We start from the raw sequence: 15,232 nt of genomic DNA, 5'->3' as shown, positions 1-15,232 counted from the left end.
CATGATTCAAAACAAAAAACCCGCCCCCACCGATCGGACGTTCAAAGCACCCATAAAGCACACACACATTCCCCTTGACAGGCACCGTCACAGCGCAACCACGCTCCAATCACTTTATCAAAAAAGGCTCACGCTACAACACACGTTCTTACGGACCCGTTTCTCATTCGCACGTACATCCCCACGGGATCCGTGATGGTTTCGGGGGAGTTGATACACGAGTGGGGAGAGACGAACTGATGGACAGGGCTAGGGCTCGTCTGGCGCTCCGGCTTCTTGTTCGATGTGGCAGAGTCGATGGTTAGTTCTGTAAGGTCGATAGGAGATGGGACACATGGGCGGATCGACGTGGGGTTAATTGCAGGAGTTGGAGGCCGGAGGTGCTTCCGGAGCTGGCATTTTCAAGTGTCTTTGTTTGCTATTTGATCTTTCGCTCAGATGTTCATGGCACATGATGCGAAGGGATGACTGCGAGGTCCCCAGGACTTCCCTGGCATCCAAGTCCCCTAACGCCGCCGCAATGCATGCTTCGCTCCTCTCTTCAGGTTTCTCTTGGCCTGCCCCTCACTTGGCTGTTTTGGCCTTCTTTTTCTTGGGCTCCGCCGCTCTCTCATCCTCGCTGCCTTTCCCGCCATCCGCATCCGCCATCTCCTCGTCACTCCCACTGCTCTCGTGTGCCGAGTCATACTCTTCGGCCACATCGGAGTCCGAATCAGATTGGAAGTCTTCGTCGAGGCTCTCGTCGTCTTCGTCAGCTGAGCCACGGTCGGCGCGGGCAGCAACGACTTCTTCCTCCGAGGAATTGATATCAGCCTCGTTGAGAGCGGCTTGAATGAGAGCAGAGGACTAGGATCCATTAGCATGGAAACTTTAAGGACTGAGACAAGATGCATAACTTACATCGTCGAGCATCTCGTTACGGATTTTGAGATTTTTGGCTGCGAAAAAATCTTCTAGAGGCTTTTGCTCTTCTCTGTGTACTGCATTAGCAAAAGCATAGGAGTTTTCATTTGGATCACATACCGATTGATATTACTAAACTGGTGCTCCCCACCGGCGTTCTTTGTAGTGATTGTGATGTCAAAAGTCCTACTTGCGGATATGGCGCCACCAACTCGTGACATGACAATCACCGAAATTGTATCGAAGGATATGTATGTTGCTGGCTTTGGGACAAACATAAAGCTTTTGTCGAGGCAGAATAGGTGCCCTTCGTTTGCCTTGATGCTGCATTTAACCCCAGATTGTTGATGGTGGCTCGAGAAGTCTTTCGACGGTGTGACAACTCGTTTCCCAGTCAGACCACGGAACACCTGAGCAACGACCATATGCTGTGGTTGTTCGTAACGGGGCATCAATTTGTCCTTGTACTTCCCCTCCAGCATTTCCCTGTCTCCTGTTAGCTATTCATCCCGCAGACAAAAAGTTAAACCTCGTACTCGGTCATGTTCAGCTCAATGATAACCTCCTCCTCCCGCTTGAATTGCATTACAAGGAAAGGATATCTCGTTTGGCCCTGCCTCAGAGGCGGATCCAGTCCGATAGTGATCAAGGTGTGTAAGTCGTCCGGCTTTGGGAGGAGCATGAATTTTTTGATGTGCTCGTATTGGATTTTGTAGTCATAGGTCTTTCCACGTAACCGGAACGAGTTTTCGTACATATCGATGTCAAAACGTCCTCTGCGACCATGTTAGTCTAATAAAGCCATAAAAACAATCTCCTGTCAGTTCCCACCTTGGTGTCAGATGTAGTACATCCAGGAATGTTGCGAACGTGTCTCCAGCAACCTCCCCAATCTCCGCCTTGTCCATTAGAGTGTCGTAGAACAGACTGGCAGCGTTCTGCTCTTCGACCTCATCCCCATCGACGCTCTTCTCTTCACCATCCTCATCCTTCTCTTTCTTCGTGACGGTTCCGGGAATGTAGAACCGCATCTCCACCAACTGGTCTTTTGCCGCACCAGCTTTACGGCCCCTGCTTCGTGCTCCTCCAAGGTGCCCGTTTGTGCCCGTCTCGTTGCCCCCTGCTGGTAACGAGAATTCCACCGCCACCTCATTCTTTCCCGCGAGATTGGTGTTGGAGATTTCAGAGTACGGGATCTCAAAGGCCGGACGGTTCTGGACGTTGAACGCAAGCTCAGCTTTGCCAAATTCACCTTTGCCCCAATTCCATCCACGTAGTGCATGCTCTTTAGTTTCTAGATTGATGCCGTAGAACAGCTTGAATGCCTTAGCGACGCGGTCGAAGTCCTGTAGCACAATGAGCCAAATTCTTGCTGTGAACCCAGGGGCGACGCACTTCTTGCTCAAAGCCATCGAGCTGTACGACGCCAGAGGTTCGGGACATGATCTTGAGCTCATATCCTCTAGCTGCACGACTCCACTGTGCTGTCCCCAAGTTGTTCGTGTCTAGGGTAAATGTGTCACCCCCACCTGAGGGCTTCCACCCCAGCCCAGCTTCGGCCAGGCGGCATTTGCCCGGCTGCTTTGAAAGATCCAGGTATATTCTCTCGAAAGCCTCCATATTTGAGATGTGTTCTGATAATTTGAATCTGAAGAGTGGAGCTCAGACGTGGGGACAAATTTCAGACGTGGGCAGGAAGAAGATAGAGGAGCTTCAAGGTAAGTAGGATTGGGTAGAAAGATGATTAAGGATGAGCTTCAGAGGCGGAGAGAGATTCTGAGGTGCAGTTGGCTGAAGTGAGGGGTAAGTGGTGTTGAAGAAGAGTTGGTATGTGGATAAATCCAATAATCGCGTGTGGGAGACGTTGTCGGCGCATATACTTCGTATACGAGTAGTCGTGTACTAAGATTTTGAAGCGATCTAACGGTGGTATTGACCGGTAATCTTGAAAATTATTCAATCGTTGCTTCGAGCGATGCGTGAGGACAAGAAGGACAGTGCCGCCTACCTTGATGTACAGCTGCTATCTACCATAGAGTAATTTTTCCACTGCCACTACCTACCTAGATATCTCTAATTTACAGTAGCTCCTACGCGTGCAGCCCTATGTAAATAGTCTATTTCGCGTAGAGTATCGCTTCAATCTTACTAGGCAAAGATACCTTAGGTACTGTACATACAATGCCCCAAATCGGCTTAGCCTTCGATGAGACGGGAGTTAAAGCTTTACCTACCGTCGAGATGCATCATGAAGAATTGCGTCCTCCTTATTAGTAAACACAATTGACTCGCATAATACACCCTCATCCATATTTCCCTCACCCCATGAACAGTAATGGCCATAAATCGCGGCTGAACGGACATTTCTCCTGACACTTTTATCCTACGCGTACAACAACATGCAGAGCCTCAAGACTATGACATGGTCAAGGGCCGTGTCACTACTTTGAGCAAGAATAAAGTCGTCGAGAAGGCGTGAGAACGTTGTAATCGGAACGATAAGTCAGAAAAGAAAAGCAAGAAGAGGAGGGTCTGGTAAATAACATCTCTGATACAGATGAATGTGATGGGTAAGAATCGAGTCGTACTACAGCTACAGCTACACTTGGACGGTCACAGCGAAAATCACAAGGTGACACACGAGCTCTGCAGTAGTCATCCCGATGACCGAGTTTCTAGACAAGAAGACTCTCGGCCGCAACCCGGGTGTACGCAAGGCCTGGACGTCTAGTAGACTCGGGGCTGTACGCAGCATAGTCTATGGCTGTACGCTTTATGGAGAGGCGCTCTACGCGTAGAAGCTGCCTACTGTGACTGGTGGATACTCCCGAACACGTCGAACACGTCAAGACCTGTCATATAGAGGAAGATTCTTTTCTTTATAGATTGCGTTGTTACTTGTTACTTGTGATCTCATTTCTTCAAAGATACGCATGACGGCCATGGTGACTACCGGGTTGCCCATGACAACATCGTGTAGGCCCGTCTTTAATATCTCCTCTCTGATGACGCCGTTCTTCGTTCGCCATTCCATAATTGACCCTGCAGCGCCCAGATCCGATTTTGACTTTTTTTTCACAACATCGAGTTGGTCGTAGGTGATCCCTTGGGGCAACGTAGCATTGACGGCATGCCAGAAGACCACTTTGGTGTGACTCCACGGGATATCATGATCATCCTCGGCATGGATCAGAGTCAGCCGGTATTTCTGTCCATTAGCTTCACTGGCCCGTATATATTCTGCAATACGGTGCTTGCTCAACCATTTGTCCTGTATGAAGGTGCTGAGGTAGTTGAACAACAGCGGAAACCTTGTCAGCGGTGACAGAATGGGGATGAAGCCTGCAATACGATACGTTGCCACGAGCGTCGCCATGTCGACGAACGGTGCGACTAGGATGGAGCCTGCAAACACTGCGGGAGGAGATTGCAAGGCAAAGTGCTTAGATACAGCAAGGCTCACAGCAGTGCCTAGAGATTGGCTAAAGATGAGGATCCGGGACGGTGGAATGCCGGCTACATTTGTCGCCCAGTCGACCACCGCGATAGCATCAAGGCAAAGACCACGCTCGGATGGCGTGCCGCGACTGCGTCCAAAACCTCGATAGTCGAATGTCAAGACGTGAATCGTTTTGGGCTGCCCTGCCGACAGCGCGCGATAATTGGGGACTCTGTAGCCTGACCCGACAGTACCTCCGGCTCCGTGCATGTGAATGATCAATCGAGCATCATGGTCATCGCGCAGTAACTTGAAAGTAAGGCGGGATGTGATATCCGAGGCGAAGCCAGAGGGTTCCGCCACGAGAGCGGACTCGTGCTGACGATACAACTCGATGGGCAGAACATGCCAGGCGTACAGCGTTCCGCCAGTGGAGGACTGTATCGAAAACGGGGTGGTCTGGCTGCGTAGAAAGCCAAATGTTTCAGGGACGTCGAGATCTTTGAACCAGGTCATCTGGATTTTGTGGAGATAGACTACATGGGCTTGGAAGGAAGACGTGGTGAGAAGTCCTAGAAGACCAGCGTAAAGACCGACCAAAACTGCTGCCGATATCGAGGCATACTTGAACAAGAGATTGATCATGGTGCCCGTCATCACAATCTGCAGACCCGTGTATCTGTCCAAGCATACTATTCAGGACTGGAGGTTTGCGAATAAGGAATGAGTTCGGCGGTGCACAGAAACAAAGATAAAGTACTAGCGCAGGCCTTGCTCAGCTTCTTTCGAAGTAATTAATCTGCACACAGTCTACGTGATTGGCATAAAGGTCGGGTAGCCGCAGATAAATCAGCAACCACTCATTTGGTCATAAATTTATGTTGGTTAGGATTTTGTGAGTCAGGATGCATTCCGCTCACTTTGACTGTTTATGTCCACAAAGATGATTTTGAAAGCAATCATTCAGACACTTAAATTCCCATACATGGGCATCAACCTACAAACCGAACGCCCAGTTACCAACCGCAAACCCTTAAGGCCTTCGGGGCCTGTCGTCGAACCCAAATAAAACCCTATATCCTATCTACCTCCTACTGGGACCTTGATACGTCTCTTCGCCCATGCCGATATGGTGTCTTAGCGGTATTCCTTGGTTCCCTTGCCTTACGGGAGCCTTCCCATTGCCAGACAAGGTATTAAAGGCCGTGGTTCTCGGAGTAGTGGGGCTCTTCAGACCTCCCGCGGTCCCAGGCGTCCTTGGCGCCTCCATCATCTCCCACGGCGCTTGACCCGACTCTTTATCCGAGGTTCTGGAGCCGTGGGCTGATCGGGATTGTCTGCTAGACCAGAGGGTGATTAAGGTGAGAATTATTTGGGTCGTGAATAGCGCGCTGAGGCAATTAGAACAAGTGGACTCGGACTGGCAGGGTCCTACTCACACCATAAGGATTGTCACGGCAAAGGCAGCCTTGGCCTGCTTGCAATATCCGATGAGATCTGAGCTGACAGGTGGCCCACACTTCCTGGTAATGTACCAAGGAGCCCCTGGTTGAGGATGCGCCGGATCGCTCATGTCAGGTCCTGCTTGGTTGTGGATGCTAATAGCAAAGAGGATGACGAGTGCAGCGTGGGCCAGGAGGGATACCAATGGGTGGAAGACCGATGTGATGAACATGATCCCTTTGCAAAGGAGGATGAAGACAGAAAGGACTGAGATCACTACGTTGTAGTTGGTGGTGCTGGATCATGTTAGCCGGTAGCCTTCAGGTCTCATGGGTAGAGCATGCAAACAATTGTCTCCATGGCAATGGCGCCTTGATGGGTCTGTAGTTTGCAATGGCGTATATGAGTTGATTGGGATTGCTATTCCATCCATGATCGGCTCCTTCTTGCCAAAACCGGGTGCGGTATAGATCCGGTTGGGCAATACCAAATAGCGCAAGCGCAGCGATGGTCAAGGGGATTTCGAAGACAAAGAGGCCGACGACGAGTTTTGGTGTGCGCCATTGCCGTGGGATGGAGGAGAGAAAGGATGGAACTCTCATGATTGCGGAGGATGTTCACAGATGCCTCTAGAATAGCACCCCTGCTGTCGCCAGTCTCCGCTGGCTCAGGTCTCTATCACTGTCGCTGAAATGGCGTTATGGGAACAGAGATTGAGGAGGACAGGAGGTAATCGCCCGTGAGATGTTGAGCAGAACACCGTAGCCGCCGAGAGATCATAGTGCGAGAGCTGTGGCCAGTGAGAGGAGCAGAATGATATGCAGCTTACATGCAGGATCAGACCTAACTCCTAATCGTGGTCCCACTATTCGCTGGTAAAGTTGAACAGGGCGCCTAAAAACGGGCAATTAGTTTCGCCGGGGTTAAAAACTTGGCATACTGTATCCCCTCCATTCCTAAGAACCCCACTAGTCTACCTGGATACGTTGTAAACCACAGACTTTTCAACATCGGATGTGGCCAGCTCCAGTACACTCTCAACGATGCCGGATCACGCGCAGTGGCGAATGAAACAAAATGTGGGTCAGAGTCAAATATCAAATACATGCATGGTCCCCAATCTTCAAGAACAGAAGCGAAACCAGCGGTTTTGTAAGAGCAGTAGGATTGACAATCGGAGACAACCGATGTATTGATCTTGCTGTACGATGACAAATCCTAATATCAAATTCGTGTTGACAAGATCAGTCATTCCTATCAGATGGATAGATCTTCAGTTCCCCACGGTGCCCCACTCTACCAAACGCTTTGTAGACCACAGACCTCCACTCTCACAGGGATCCAGACATCTTTAGCATCACTTTAGCTTTTCTGAATCCGCATACCCAGCGAACAATCATTAAGCGTCCTCAACTCCTCATGTCACACGCAGTCCTTTTATCCAGCGGTTACATCTATCTCCGTCGAGCTTCACCGGGATATGATGTCCAAAACTCGCTGCTGTCCTGGGCCAGTAAAGATTCCTCCCCCAACCCGGATGATTACTAGCTTGTTCTCTTCCATGTTTGTCCATACGAAAAGGAAGCTGCTGGAGCGGATCTTGCCGTAGGGATCATTTGAACCCAACGCTCCTTGACGATGGCCCTCCTCAAGCCAGGAGATTCACAGTCGTGATAATTTGGATAACCCGTAGATATCGCTCTTAATTCTGCGCCGAAACGTGTGGTCGTTAGTCCTTCACGAGTCATCGACTTCAGGGCACATAAGATGCTAATTCGGGACATTCGTAATCATCTGCGTCCTCGATCCTATCCCAAAACTCCCCTGCGGCGTGGTGATTGTTCGGACTGCCTCGCTGCTGCTTTTCGAGAAATTGCTCACGCGATTTCACAGAGTAATGATGGAGTGCCCACACATCATGTGTGATAGGGACCCTCTTGATCATGCACTCATCACCCTTCTCCCCAACCGACACAGTCCCGTAAGCAGTTCTCATGTTATGCACACTATTCACGCCGTCGAAGAGGGCTGTCTTTGCAAAACTCTTGACATGAGAATTCTCCTCATCAGCGTTTCTTCCATCTGGACGGTCGACCACGCAACGTCGGAAACCCTTACGAGTGTCGCTTTGCGGTCGTTTTTGCTGACCTCCAGAGTTATGAGTGATCCAATTGACAGACAGCGCGCCGACTGTCTCATTCTTCTCCCATTGGTGTAACCAGTCCACTAAGGTAGTTGCACGCCGCATCTCGAGGAATTCGTCGGCATCGAAGAAGCCCATCCACGTGTGGCGTTCGCCGAAGTTCTTGACGCAGTAATCTGCGTATATTGTGTGCTGGAAAGGCTGCGGGCGGTCAGGGACACGCGGAATGTATGTGAATGTAACAGCGGAGCGAGGGACGGCGAAGGGAGGAATGCCGAAATTAGGGGTGTAGGAGAGGGGAGGATCGCTGCCATCATCCATGACATAAAAGCGGCGGACACCATGGTGGTAGTAGTAGTGGGCTAAGAACTCATCAAGGTCACCAGGTTGGTCTTTGATGGCGAGACATAGCGAGACGTATTCTTCATCATCAGCCGGTGGCAGAGGAGGGAATGCAACTGTTAAGTTGTTGAGGATCGGTCCAGCGTCTTCGAGACCGGGTTCCGAGTCTGGCGATGAGACAGGGGCTTCCTTAAAGGGAATATTTGCGGGAGGTTTTGTAGACGTCAATAATGGCTTGTCAATTGGCCTTTCATCATCCCTCAACCAGGTCAAGGACAAAAATATGAAGGCCAGACATGCGCAGAAGCCAAGATATTTACAACCGCGTCTCGGGTTAGAGGTGATGAAATGAAGCCACGAATCATTGCTGAGTGATTGCGAATGGGCCATAGTCGAAGGGCTTCACCTCATGCTAAGAGAGGGATGAAGAGCGTAAGGATGTTAGGAAGGTGCTCATGCGAGAAAAGAGCACGGGGAGGTCGCATGATGAAAGATCCGACTGTCACGTTGGCAAGGGGCTACGACCGGCAAGTGTAAGGTAGGTAAGGTAGGTGTACCTTAAGGTAGGTACTAATGATCGACCAACCAATCTAAGCGCTAGTGATGACGCGGCCGTTGTTGGGGGTATTTAGTTCGTATTAGGTTCGATTCCTAAGGTGGTACAATGGTGTTGCGGTGCTTTTTATTTTCTGCGGCCCGAGGCTCCATCGCCTACCGTACTACGGCAACCCATTTGGACCAGTGTAGGCCGTCCACATTATAATAAGGTATTGCTTTGAATTCTAAGGAGTATAAACTGTGGCGTATATCTCTATAGCGTATATTTTATATTATAATGATAGTAGACGAGATAGTTATAGCTATTAATAAGTGTAATATCTATAATTAATAGTATACGCTAAGAGTATAGACTGCTTAGTAATAAATATTTAGTGTAGATATCTACTCTAGCTCTAGCCTCGCTCTCGCGAAATAGTCTTATACGTTGTGATAACGAATTATCCTTTTGCCAAAATTCAAAAATCGAAACTTGTTGGTTGACCCTCTGGTCCAAATGGGTTGCCGTACTTACAAACTTTCAAGGGGGCCAAAGTAGAGTACGAGGGTACTCAACAAATCAATATAATTCACAAGTTTGGAATGCTTCTCTCGACCTCGGTCTCGGTCTCAACATCCTTCCCTCGATCCATCAAAAGTAGGATTCATGGACTTCACTAAGCTACAATTGCTTGAATCTGGTGTTCGGACTACCTCGCTGTCCGTACGAAGTACGGAGTAGACACGGGTGGAATACGACCATGAACCAATGACTTGCCAGTATTATGCATTTGCAGGCATGACGGCTCATTGCAAGCCACTTTGAAATCAAAGCCCCTTGTTGCCTGAAGTAGCAGGTATTGCCAATCGGATCTGCGAGGAAAACGCGCGGAGCTTACCTTTTAACGTGTAGGATTCGTAGCTTGATTGTTGGCCGATTGACTTGCCCATCGAGTAAGGTCTGGAACCCGCAATTCAGCTTTGTCGGATTGAATTCCAGCGTGACTGGGTTTGCTGTCATGTAGCAGTCCAATAGCCAATAAAGCTCAGCTCTGGGACTTTCAACAAGTGGATGCTATTCTATTGAGGCACCAGGAGGAAATGTACTAGACCCGCCGGAAGTAGCAGACTTGGGCCGCAGTCGAATGTACAGCTCATACATCTCAGCACAGTGAAATAGTAGAGGTAGCTGTCGAGTCTGTGAAGTACATTACTACTATACATCATTCGACAAGATTATCGATCGAGTAACCTAGAGTAGGCGAAATGTATGAGCGGCTTATCGATAGTGGGAGCTTGGTCTTGGCAAGATTGAGGGGACCTCGGGACAACGGTTGCTAGGGTGCTAGGCAAGATATCTCCGGCCAACTTTTCTCTCAATTACAAGGCATCTCATGAATAGTACTCAGGGTACTGGCGATCTAATGATTGCGAGCTCTCATCATCTCAGAAAGCCTTGGATTTGTACTTGACCGCCATTGACGCTCCTTCGAATTGCACTACTTCCTGGTCTTTGCATCCACAATCGAAATAAGAAGTAGAGCTGTCGCATGGGAGGTTCACAGAGGAAGGGGATCTAAATATCTCCATCACAATCTCCATACCAGTCAGGAGTTCACCGTGGCACCTTGTAGGGTACATTCGTCATGTCGCCGTCCCCAACGCTGGCCCCGGCGGGCAGCAGCTCTTACTCTTCAAATTCAATGACAGTAGGGGATGGAACATGGGACACTACAAAGAACACGTTCCTGCTACCGAACCTTGTGGGATTAAACTTCGCAACAATGCGGTACAACGGTATGCCACGTGCACATTCCAGTCCCACGTGAATAGGGATCTGACATTTCACAGGCATGGGAAACCGTTTCGCACAACAACCCCATTACCATGACCTTATCAGGGCCCACGGAATCATTGCGGCAATCACATTCCTCGCTATTGTCCCTGCTGCTATTCTGATAGTACGGTTCTACGGCCGAAACCCTAGATGGGCGTTGAGGTTCCATATATGGCTACAGATTTTGACACTCCTTCTAACGACGGTAATATTTGTTTTGGGATGGTTTGCCGTAGGACCCTCAAGAAGCTTAACGAATCCTCACCATGGAATTGGGTTGGCAATATACGTTTTGGTTCTCTTCCAATTCATTGGGGGTTGGTGGGTTCACCGTAGAGAGAAGATGAAGAGGAGATTATATGAGCCATTGAAGGTTATGGTACGTTTTGCAACAGTACAAATCTCTATATTCTCGACTTACAAAAGTAGTTCCACCACTGGATTGGTCGCTTGATCGCTCTTCTAGGGCTCGCACAGATACCTTTGGGACTTACACTTTACGGGTCTCCTCTTGCACCGTTTGTACTATATGCATTAGCCGTCTTTGTGCTTCTTGTCACTTATTTCATCTTGACGCATCTGCGAGAAAGACGAGGTGGAAATGACTACGACAGTCGATACAGCTATGGTACAGGAAGCGTGGTAGAAGACCGACGACCTGGGCGAAATGAAGGGCGCACAGGAGGTCGGACAGGGAACCTAGTCAAAGGCGCAATAGCCGGCGTAGGCCTGTACGCACTCGCCGACCGATTCCGGCGTCGAAGATCAAAAAGCCGAATTGATCCTGTCGGCGCACCTGGCGTTGGTCCTGGTGGTGGCCCCGAAGTGGTTGGACATGGAAGGCATTCGAGCTCCTACGTTGAGGACGAAAAATACTCCGACTACAGCAGAGATCATGAGGGAGATGGTGTATGGGAAGACAGGTTATTAAGGATCGCCGCCCCAATTGGAGCAGCGGGATTGGTTGCGAGATATTTTGATCGGAGGTATCGGGATCGAGATAGTGATGTTGGAGAGTACGGTCCACCTCTCGGAGGAGCTACCGCAATCAATGAAGGTAGACATGGTGAAGGTCGACTACCTCCTGGCGGGCCGATCCCTCTCAATCAGCCCCTACCAGAGAATCGGCACCCTCTCAATCAACCTTTCCCTGACGGCCAGCATCCTCTCAATGAACCCTTTCCTCACGGACAACGACCTCCCAATCAACATCTCCCTATCGGCCAACGATCTCCCAATCGCCGCCCAAGTGATTTGACCTACTCTAATTATGGAAGCGCCAGCGGCGAACCTCGAAGAGGACATGGCTTACGAGATGGCATTGCAACCCTTGGCGTGTTAGGTTTGGCACGGAGCATTTTCAACAGAAGACGAGAACGCAACCAAGATCAGCAGCTTGCGGAAGAACAAGAAGCTCGAGTCCACGGTGGACACCTTACAGGCGACGGCCGTCCTCCTCGCCACCACCGACCTGGTTCATCAAGCATTAGCAGCGATACTACGTCATTGACTGGCATTAACCGTCCCCATCACGGTAGTGGAATTCCACCAACCCCAGCAGGTGCATACCCTGCAGGCGCTGCTGGGGCTGCCGTAGCTACCCACGAGCGCGATAGGAACCGCAACGAAGAGTTGCCTTTAGGTGGCATACCCCGTAATGGACAGGTCGCTATGCCACCAATACCACCCGATCCGCACGGTATTTTCCATGCTGATTCTTCTGGTTCCGAAGTATACATCGGCGAAGATGGTAGAAATCATTGGCGGCACCATGCCGGTCGTGACGCTGCTGCAGCAGGTATAGCAGGAGGAGCAACCGGTCTGGCTGCTGCAGAAGCTCCAGAAGCGTCGTCTAGTCGCCGAGATCGACGAGACCGTCGTCAGTCAGCCGGTGGAGGCACACCCGGCGTGGCCTCGCGGCCTGTCAGCGTCAAGGTTAAGATGCACGACCATGGCCGTCATGTTACCCTCCGACGACTGCCAGAGGCAGAAGCGGCCGCAGAGCGAGAAGCACGAGAAGCGCGACGACGTTCCCAAGAGCGATCTGGTAGGCGTAGAGGAGACAGCGCCAGCTCCCTCAGTGGTACGGACGGCAGTGGAGACCGTTTCAGACGGAACCAATTTCAGGAGCGACAGCAAGCTGAGGCCATGAGGATCGAATCCGAGAGACTGGCGGCAGCCAGGGCTCAAGCACAGAAGCAGAAGACCTCCATGAACGTGCCTGCACCTCCGCCAATACCTGAGAGCTCATCGAATCTACGGCCTCCCCGGGCGGCTAGCATAGGTAGCCCGGGAACATACGATGGCAACACCACCGAAGCCAGCGCAGACTATGCAAATAATCGGCGGAGAAGAAGAGCAGAGCGAGCACAGGCGAAGCAAGCGAGAGAAGCAAAGGGTGGGAAGACCGTTGAGTTTGAATAGTAGGGGTTTGCGAGAGATCTGGCGTGATTGAGGGAAGAATTATGTATTTGATAGCGAGGCGTTCTGCTTCTCATATTGGTCTAGAAGCTGTAAAAATAGTCAGCATAAGCATGGACACTGTTACAAAAATGGCTCAAGATTAATAGCCTTGCCTCCAAGAATTCTTCCACCATCGTTCATACAATGCCTCGCCCACAAATACGCCCGCTTTGCATTAGACCGCTCTCCACGTCCTTCTGCCTTGCAACATGTTCACCATGCCGCCTCTCATCTACCTCCACTGCCTCTCCTAAAGCTCCTGTAACAGCCGCCCTCCCAGCCCGTTGGCTGTCAGATCTCAAGCAACGCATCGGGAAATGCATCATGTTTGGCCTCAACCAAGAGCAGATTGACGAAGTGGGGAACATAACACGGATTGCGGCGAGAGATTGGCGGCAGTTGCTCGCGGGCTCCGAAGGGTTTCTTACGGGAAGGGGCAGGGCGGGATGTGAGGGAAGGGAGGTGGTTTGGGGGGAAATGGTGAGTGTCTTCTAGGCCCTCGGGTCACGAGAGGCGAGGAGAGTGATGGGTGGGATCTTGGCTGACTCGACGGGTGGTGTTTGGTTTAGGACGTAATGGTGAGTAGTAATTCTCATTTCTCGTCAAGAGGTACGGTGCGCTGTTTTTGTGCCTGCTACACACTGTGCTATGTATCGTGCTGCACTCATGCCAGGTCCAATTCTGATGTGCCTGTGTCTCCAAGTCTGAGTTTCTCTAAGACCATGCAAACTATCTTGTCCTTCTGATCTACGTTTCTCAATAAACCATGGAACTTAACGCCAGGGAAGGGTACGAAAACACGCTCGCAGTGACTCATGTTTCTCCCTGACACGATCTTCAAGGCCACGTGAACAACGTCACATACGTTCGATATGCTGAATCGGCTCGCATCAACTGGGCTCAGAATTTTGCCAATCACATAGATCCAAAGCACAAGAAGGAATGGTCTGAGCTTTGGACACCAAAGGGTGACGGACTAATACTACGAAGTATGAAGACGGATTACAAGTTTGTACATGAATACTCCAAAAGAACGACGTTACCGACGGTGGGTCCCTGACTCCTTAACAGCCCATGGCCTGGCCAGACCGGATATCAGTTTACCACAAACTTCGAGCAGCTCCCACAGCTACGACAGACTCTTTTATCCTGGATGTGCTGATACTCTCCGAGCGATATCAGCGCCCAGCGGCAAGATGTGTTGAGGACATTGTGGTCTATGACTACCGGCGCGGGGTCAAGTCGCCTTTGAGAAATTTTATGGTGGAGAAACTCGGGGAGACATTCGAGCTACAGGAACAATCAAGGATACGGAATGAAAGGAGAGTAAGAGACCTGCTGCAGAGAGTCCAAAGGCTCGAAAAGCAAGTTTGGGACAGGCCGGATGCTGTGGAGGATATGGGAAGCGCTTGAAGCCTTGGTTGGTTTGGCTTGTCATTGAATCTCAAAGTGACTGTCAAAGGCTCTTACATTACGTTACTTCTATCCATGTTATTGACCTACACAAATAGAGAGACAAAGTATGGCATAAAGAACTGAGTCTTCTTCGATGTATTATCTAATGTATACAAAACACGCACGACGATCCCTTCAACAGGAAAAGAGTGCCATTTTTAGAAGCGGCGCATGTCTCGGGAAGTCGGGCGCTCGGGAACGCGCTTGAGACATCGAAGGTCAGCCAATGAAAAATTGCTGGTGCTGTAAAGTAAAGTAGTATCGAAGACAAAGTAAAGAAAGGTATGCATGCTTACTGCATAAGTGATGTGGAACACGAGGCTCACACAGAGCGCTGCCTCAGGCCCAATTGGGCCTCCTCGCCGGTGGCTTGCATGAGCCAATCCAGGTCAATGCTGCGCCTGCATCAACACCGATTGCGAGGGGTCTAGACGTACGCCTCCGTGATCTTCGTCATAGAATGCACCATGCAACATGCAACATGCAACATCAGCAACTAAATGGACTGTGACATTGGAGTGTGCAAAAGGCACCCAAGCTTGTGCAGCCACGATGCACTTACATGATGTGCCGGGCTGTTTATGGTACTGTCTCGGGTCTTCCGTTTGTTTGTCTCAAGATTATCTAGATCTCCTTTTTCCCGAGGAAAAGGCTTGATGCATCTGGCGAC

At 50.2% G+C, this 15,232-nt stretch overlaps 6 protein-coding genes across 6 annotated transcripts; 2 read left to right on the top strand and 4 right to left on the bottom strand.

Annotated features, from left to right (window-relative positions):
• Nucleotides 1–564: 564 nt before the first annotated feature.
• HO173_001176 (uncharacterized protein) lies at nt 565–2,523 on the bottom strand (the record flags this gene model as incomplete). Its single annotated transcript, XM_037303120.1, has 6 exons — nt 565–846; nt 901–973; nt 1,024–1,389; nt 1,440–1,679; nt 1,735–2,249; nt 2,299–2,523. The coding sequence occupies 6 exons, from the start codon at nt 2,521–2,523 to the stop codon at nt 565–567; spliced, it is 1,701 nt and encodes a 566-aa protein (XP_037169767.1).
• A 1,225-nt stretch (nt 2,524–3,748) lies between these two features.
• On the bottom strand, nt 3,749–4,987 carry HO173_001175 (uncharacterized protein; the record flags this gene model as incomplete). Its single annotated transcript, XM_037303119.1, has 1 exon — nt 3,749–4,987. One exon carries the CDS (start codon nt 4,985–4,987, stop codon nt 3,749–3,751), a length of 1,239 nt encoding a protein of 412 aa, XP_037169766.1.
• Nucleotides 4,988–5,426: 439 nt separating this feature from the next.
• HO173_001174 (uncharacterized protein) lies at nt 5,427–6,387 on the bottom strand (the record flags this gene model as incomplete). Its single annotated transcript, XM_037303118.1, has 3 exons — nt 5,427–5,733; nt 5,782–6,081; nt 6,134–6,387. The coding sequence occupies 3 exons, from the start codon at nt 6,385–6,387 to the stop codon at nt 5,427–5,429; spliced, it is 861 nt and encodes a 286-aa protein (XP_037169765.1).
• A 1,151-nt stretch (nt 6,388–7,538) lies between these two features.
• HO173_001173 (uncharacterized protein) lies at nt 7,539–8,660 on the bottom strand (the record flags this gene model as incomplete). The annotated part of the gene is made up of 1 exon (XM_037303117.1): nt 7,539–8,660. The coding sequence occupies one exon, from the start codon at nt 8,658–8,660 to the stop codon at nt 7,539–7,541; it is 1,122 nt and encodes a 373-aa protein (XP_037169764.1).
• A 1,793-nt stretch (nt 8,661–10,453) lies between these two features.
• On the top strand, nt 10,454–13,068 carry HO173_001172 (uncharacterized protein; the record flags this gene model as incomplete). Its single annotated transcript, XM_037303116.1, has 3 exons — nt 10,454–10,604; nt 10,659–11,023; nt 11,074–13,068. 3 exons carry the CDS (start codon nt 10,454–10,456, stop codon nt 13,066–13,068), a joined length of 2,511 nt encoding a protein of 836 aa, XP_037169763.1.
• A 705-nt stretch (nt 13,069–13,773) lies between these two features.
• On the top strand, nt 13,774–14,520 carry HO173_001171 (uncharacterized protein; the record flags this gene model as incomplete). The annotated part of the gene is made up of 3 exons (XM_037303115.1): nt 13,774–13,780; nt 13,950–14,155; nt 14,179–14,520. 3 exons carry the CDS (start codon nt 13,774–13,776, stop codon nt 14,518–14,520), a joined length of 555 nt encoding a protein of 184 aa, XP_037169762.1.
• Between the last annotated feature and the right edge of the window lie 712 nt (nt 14,521–15,232).

This window comes from Letharia columbiana (genome assembly GCF_014066305.1).
Source record: "Letharia columbiana isolate WasteWater2 chromosome Unknown Sc0000002_s0, whole genome shotgun sequence".
Taxonomy (NCBI): Eukaryota; Fungi; Ascomycota; class Lecanoromycetes; order Lecanorales; family Parmeliaceae; genus Letharia; species Letharia columbiana.
This window is presented reverse-complemented; position numbering and strand designations above follow the sequence as displayed.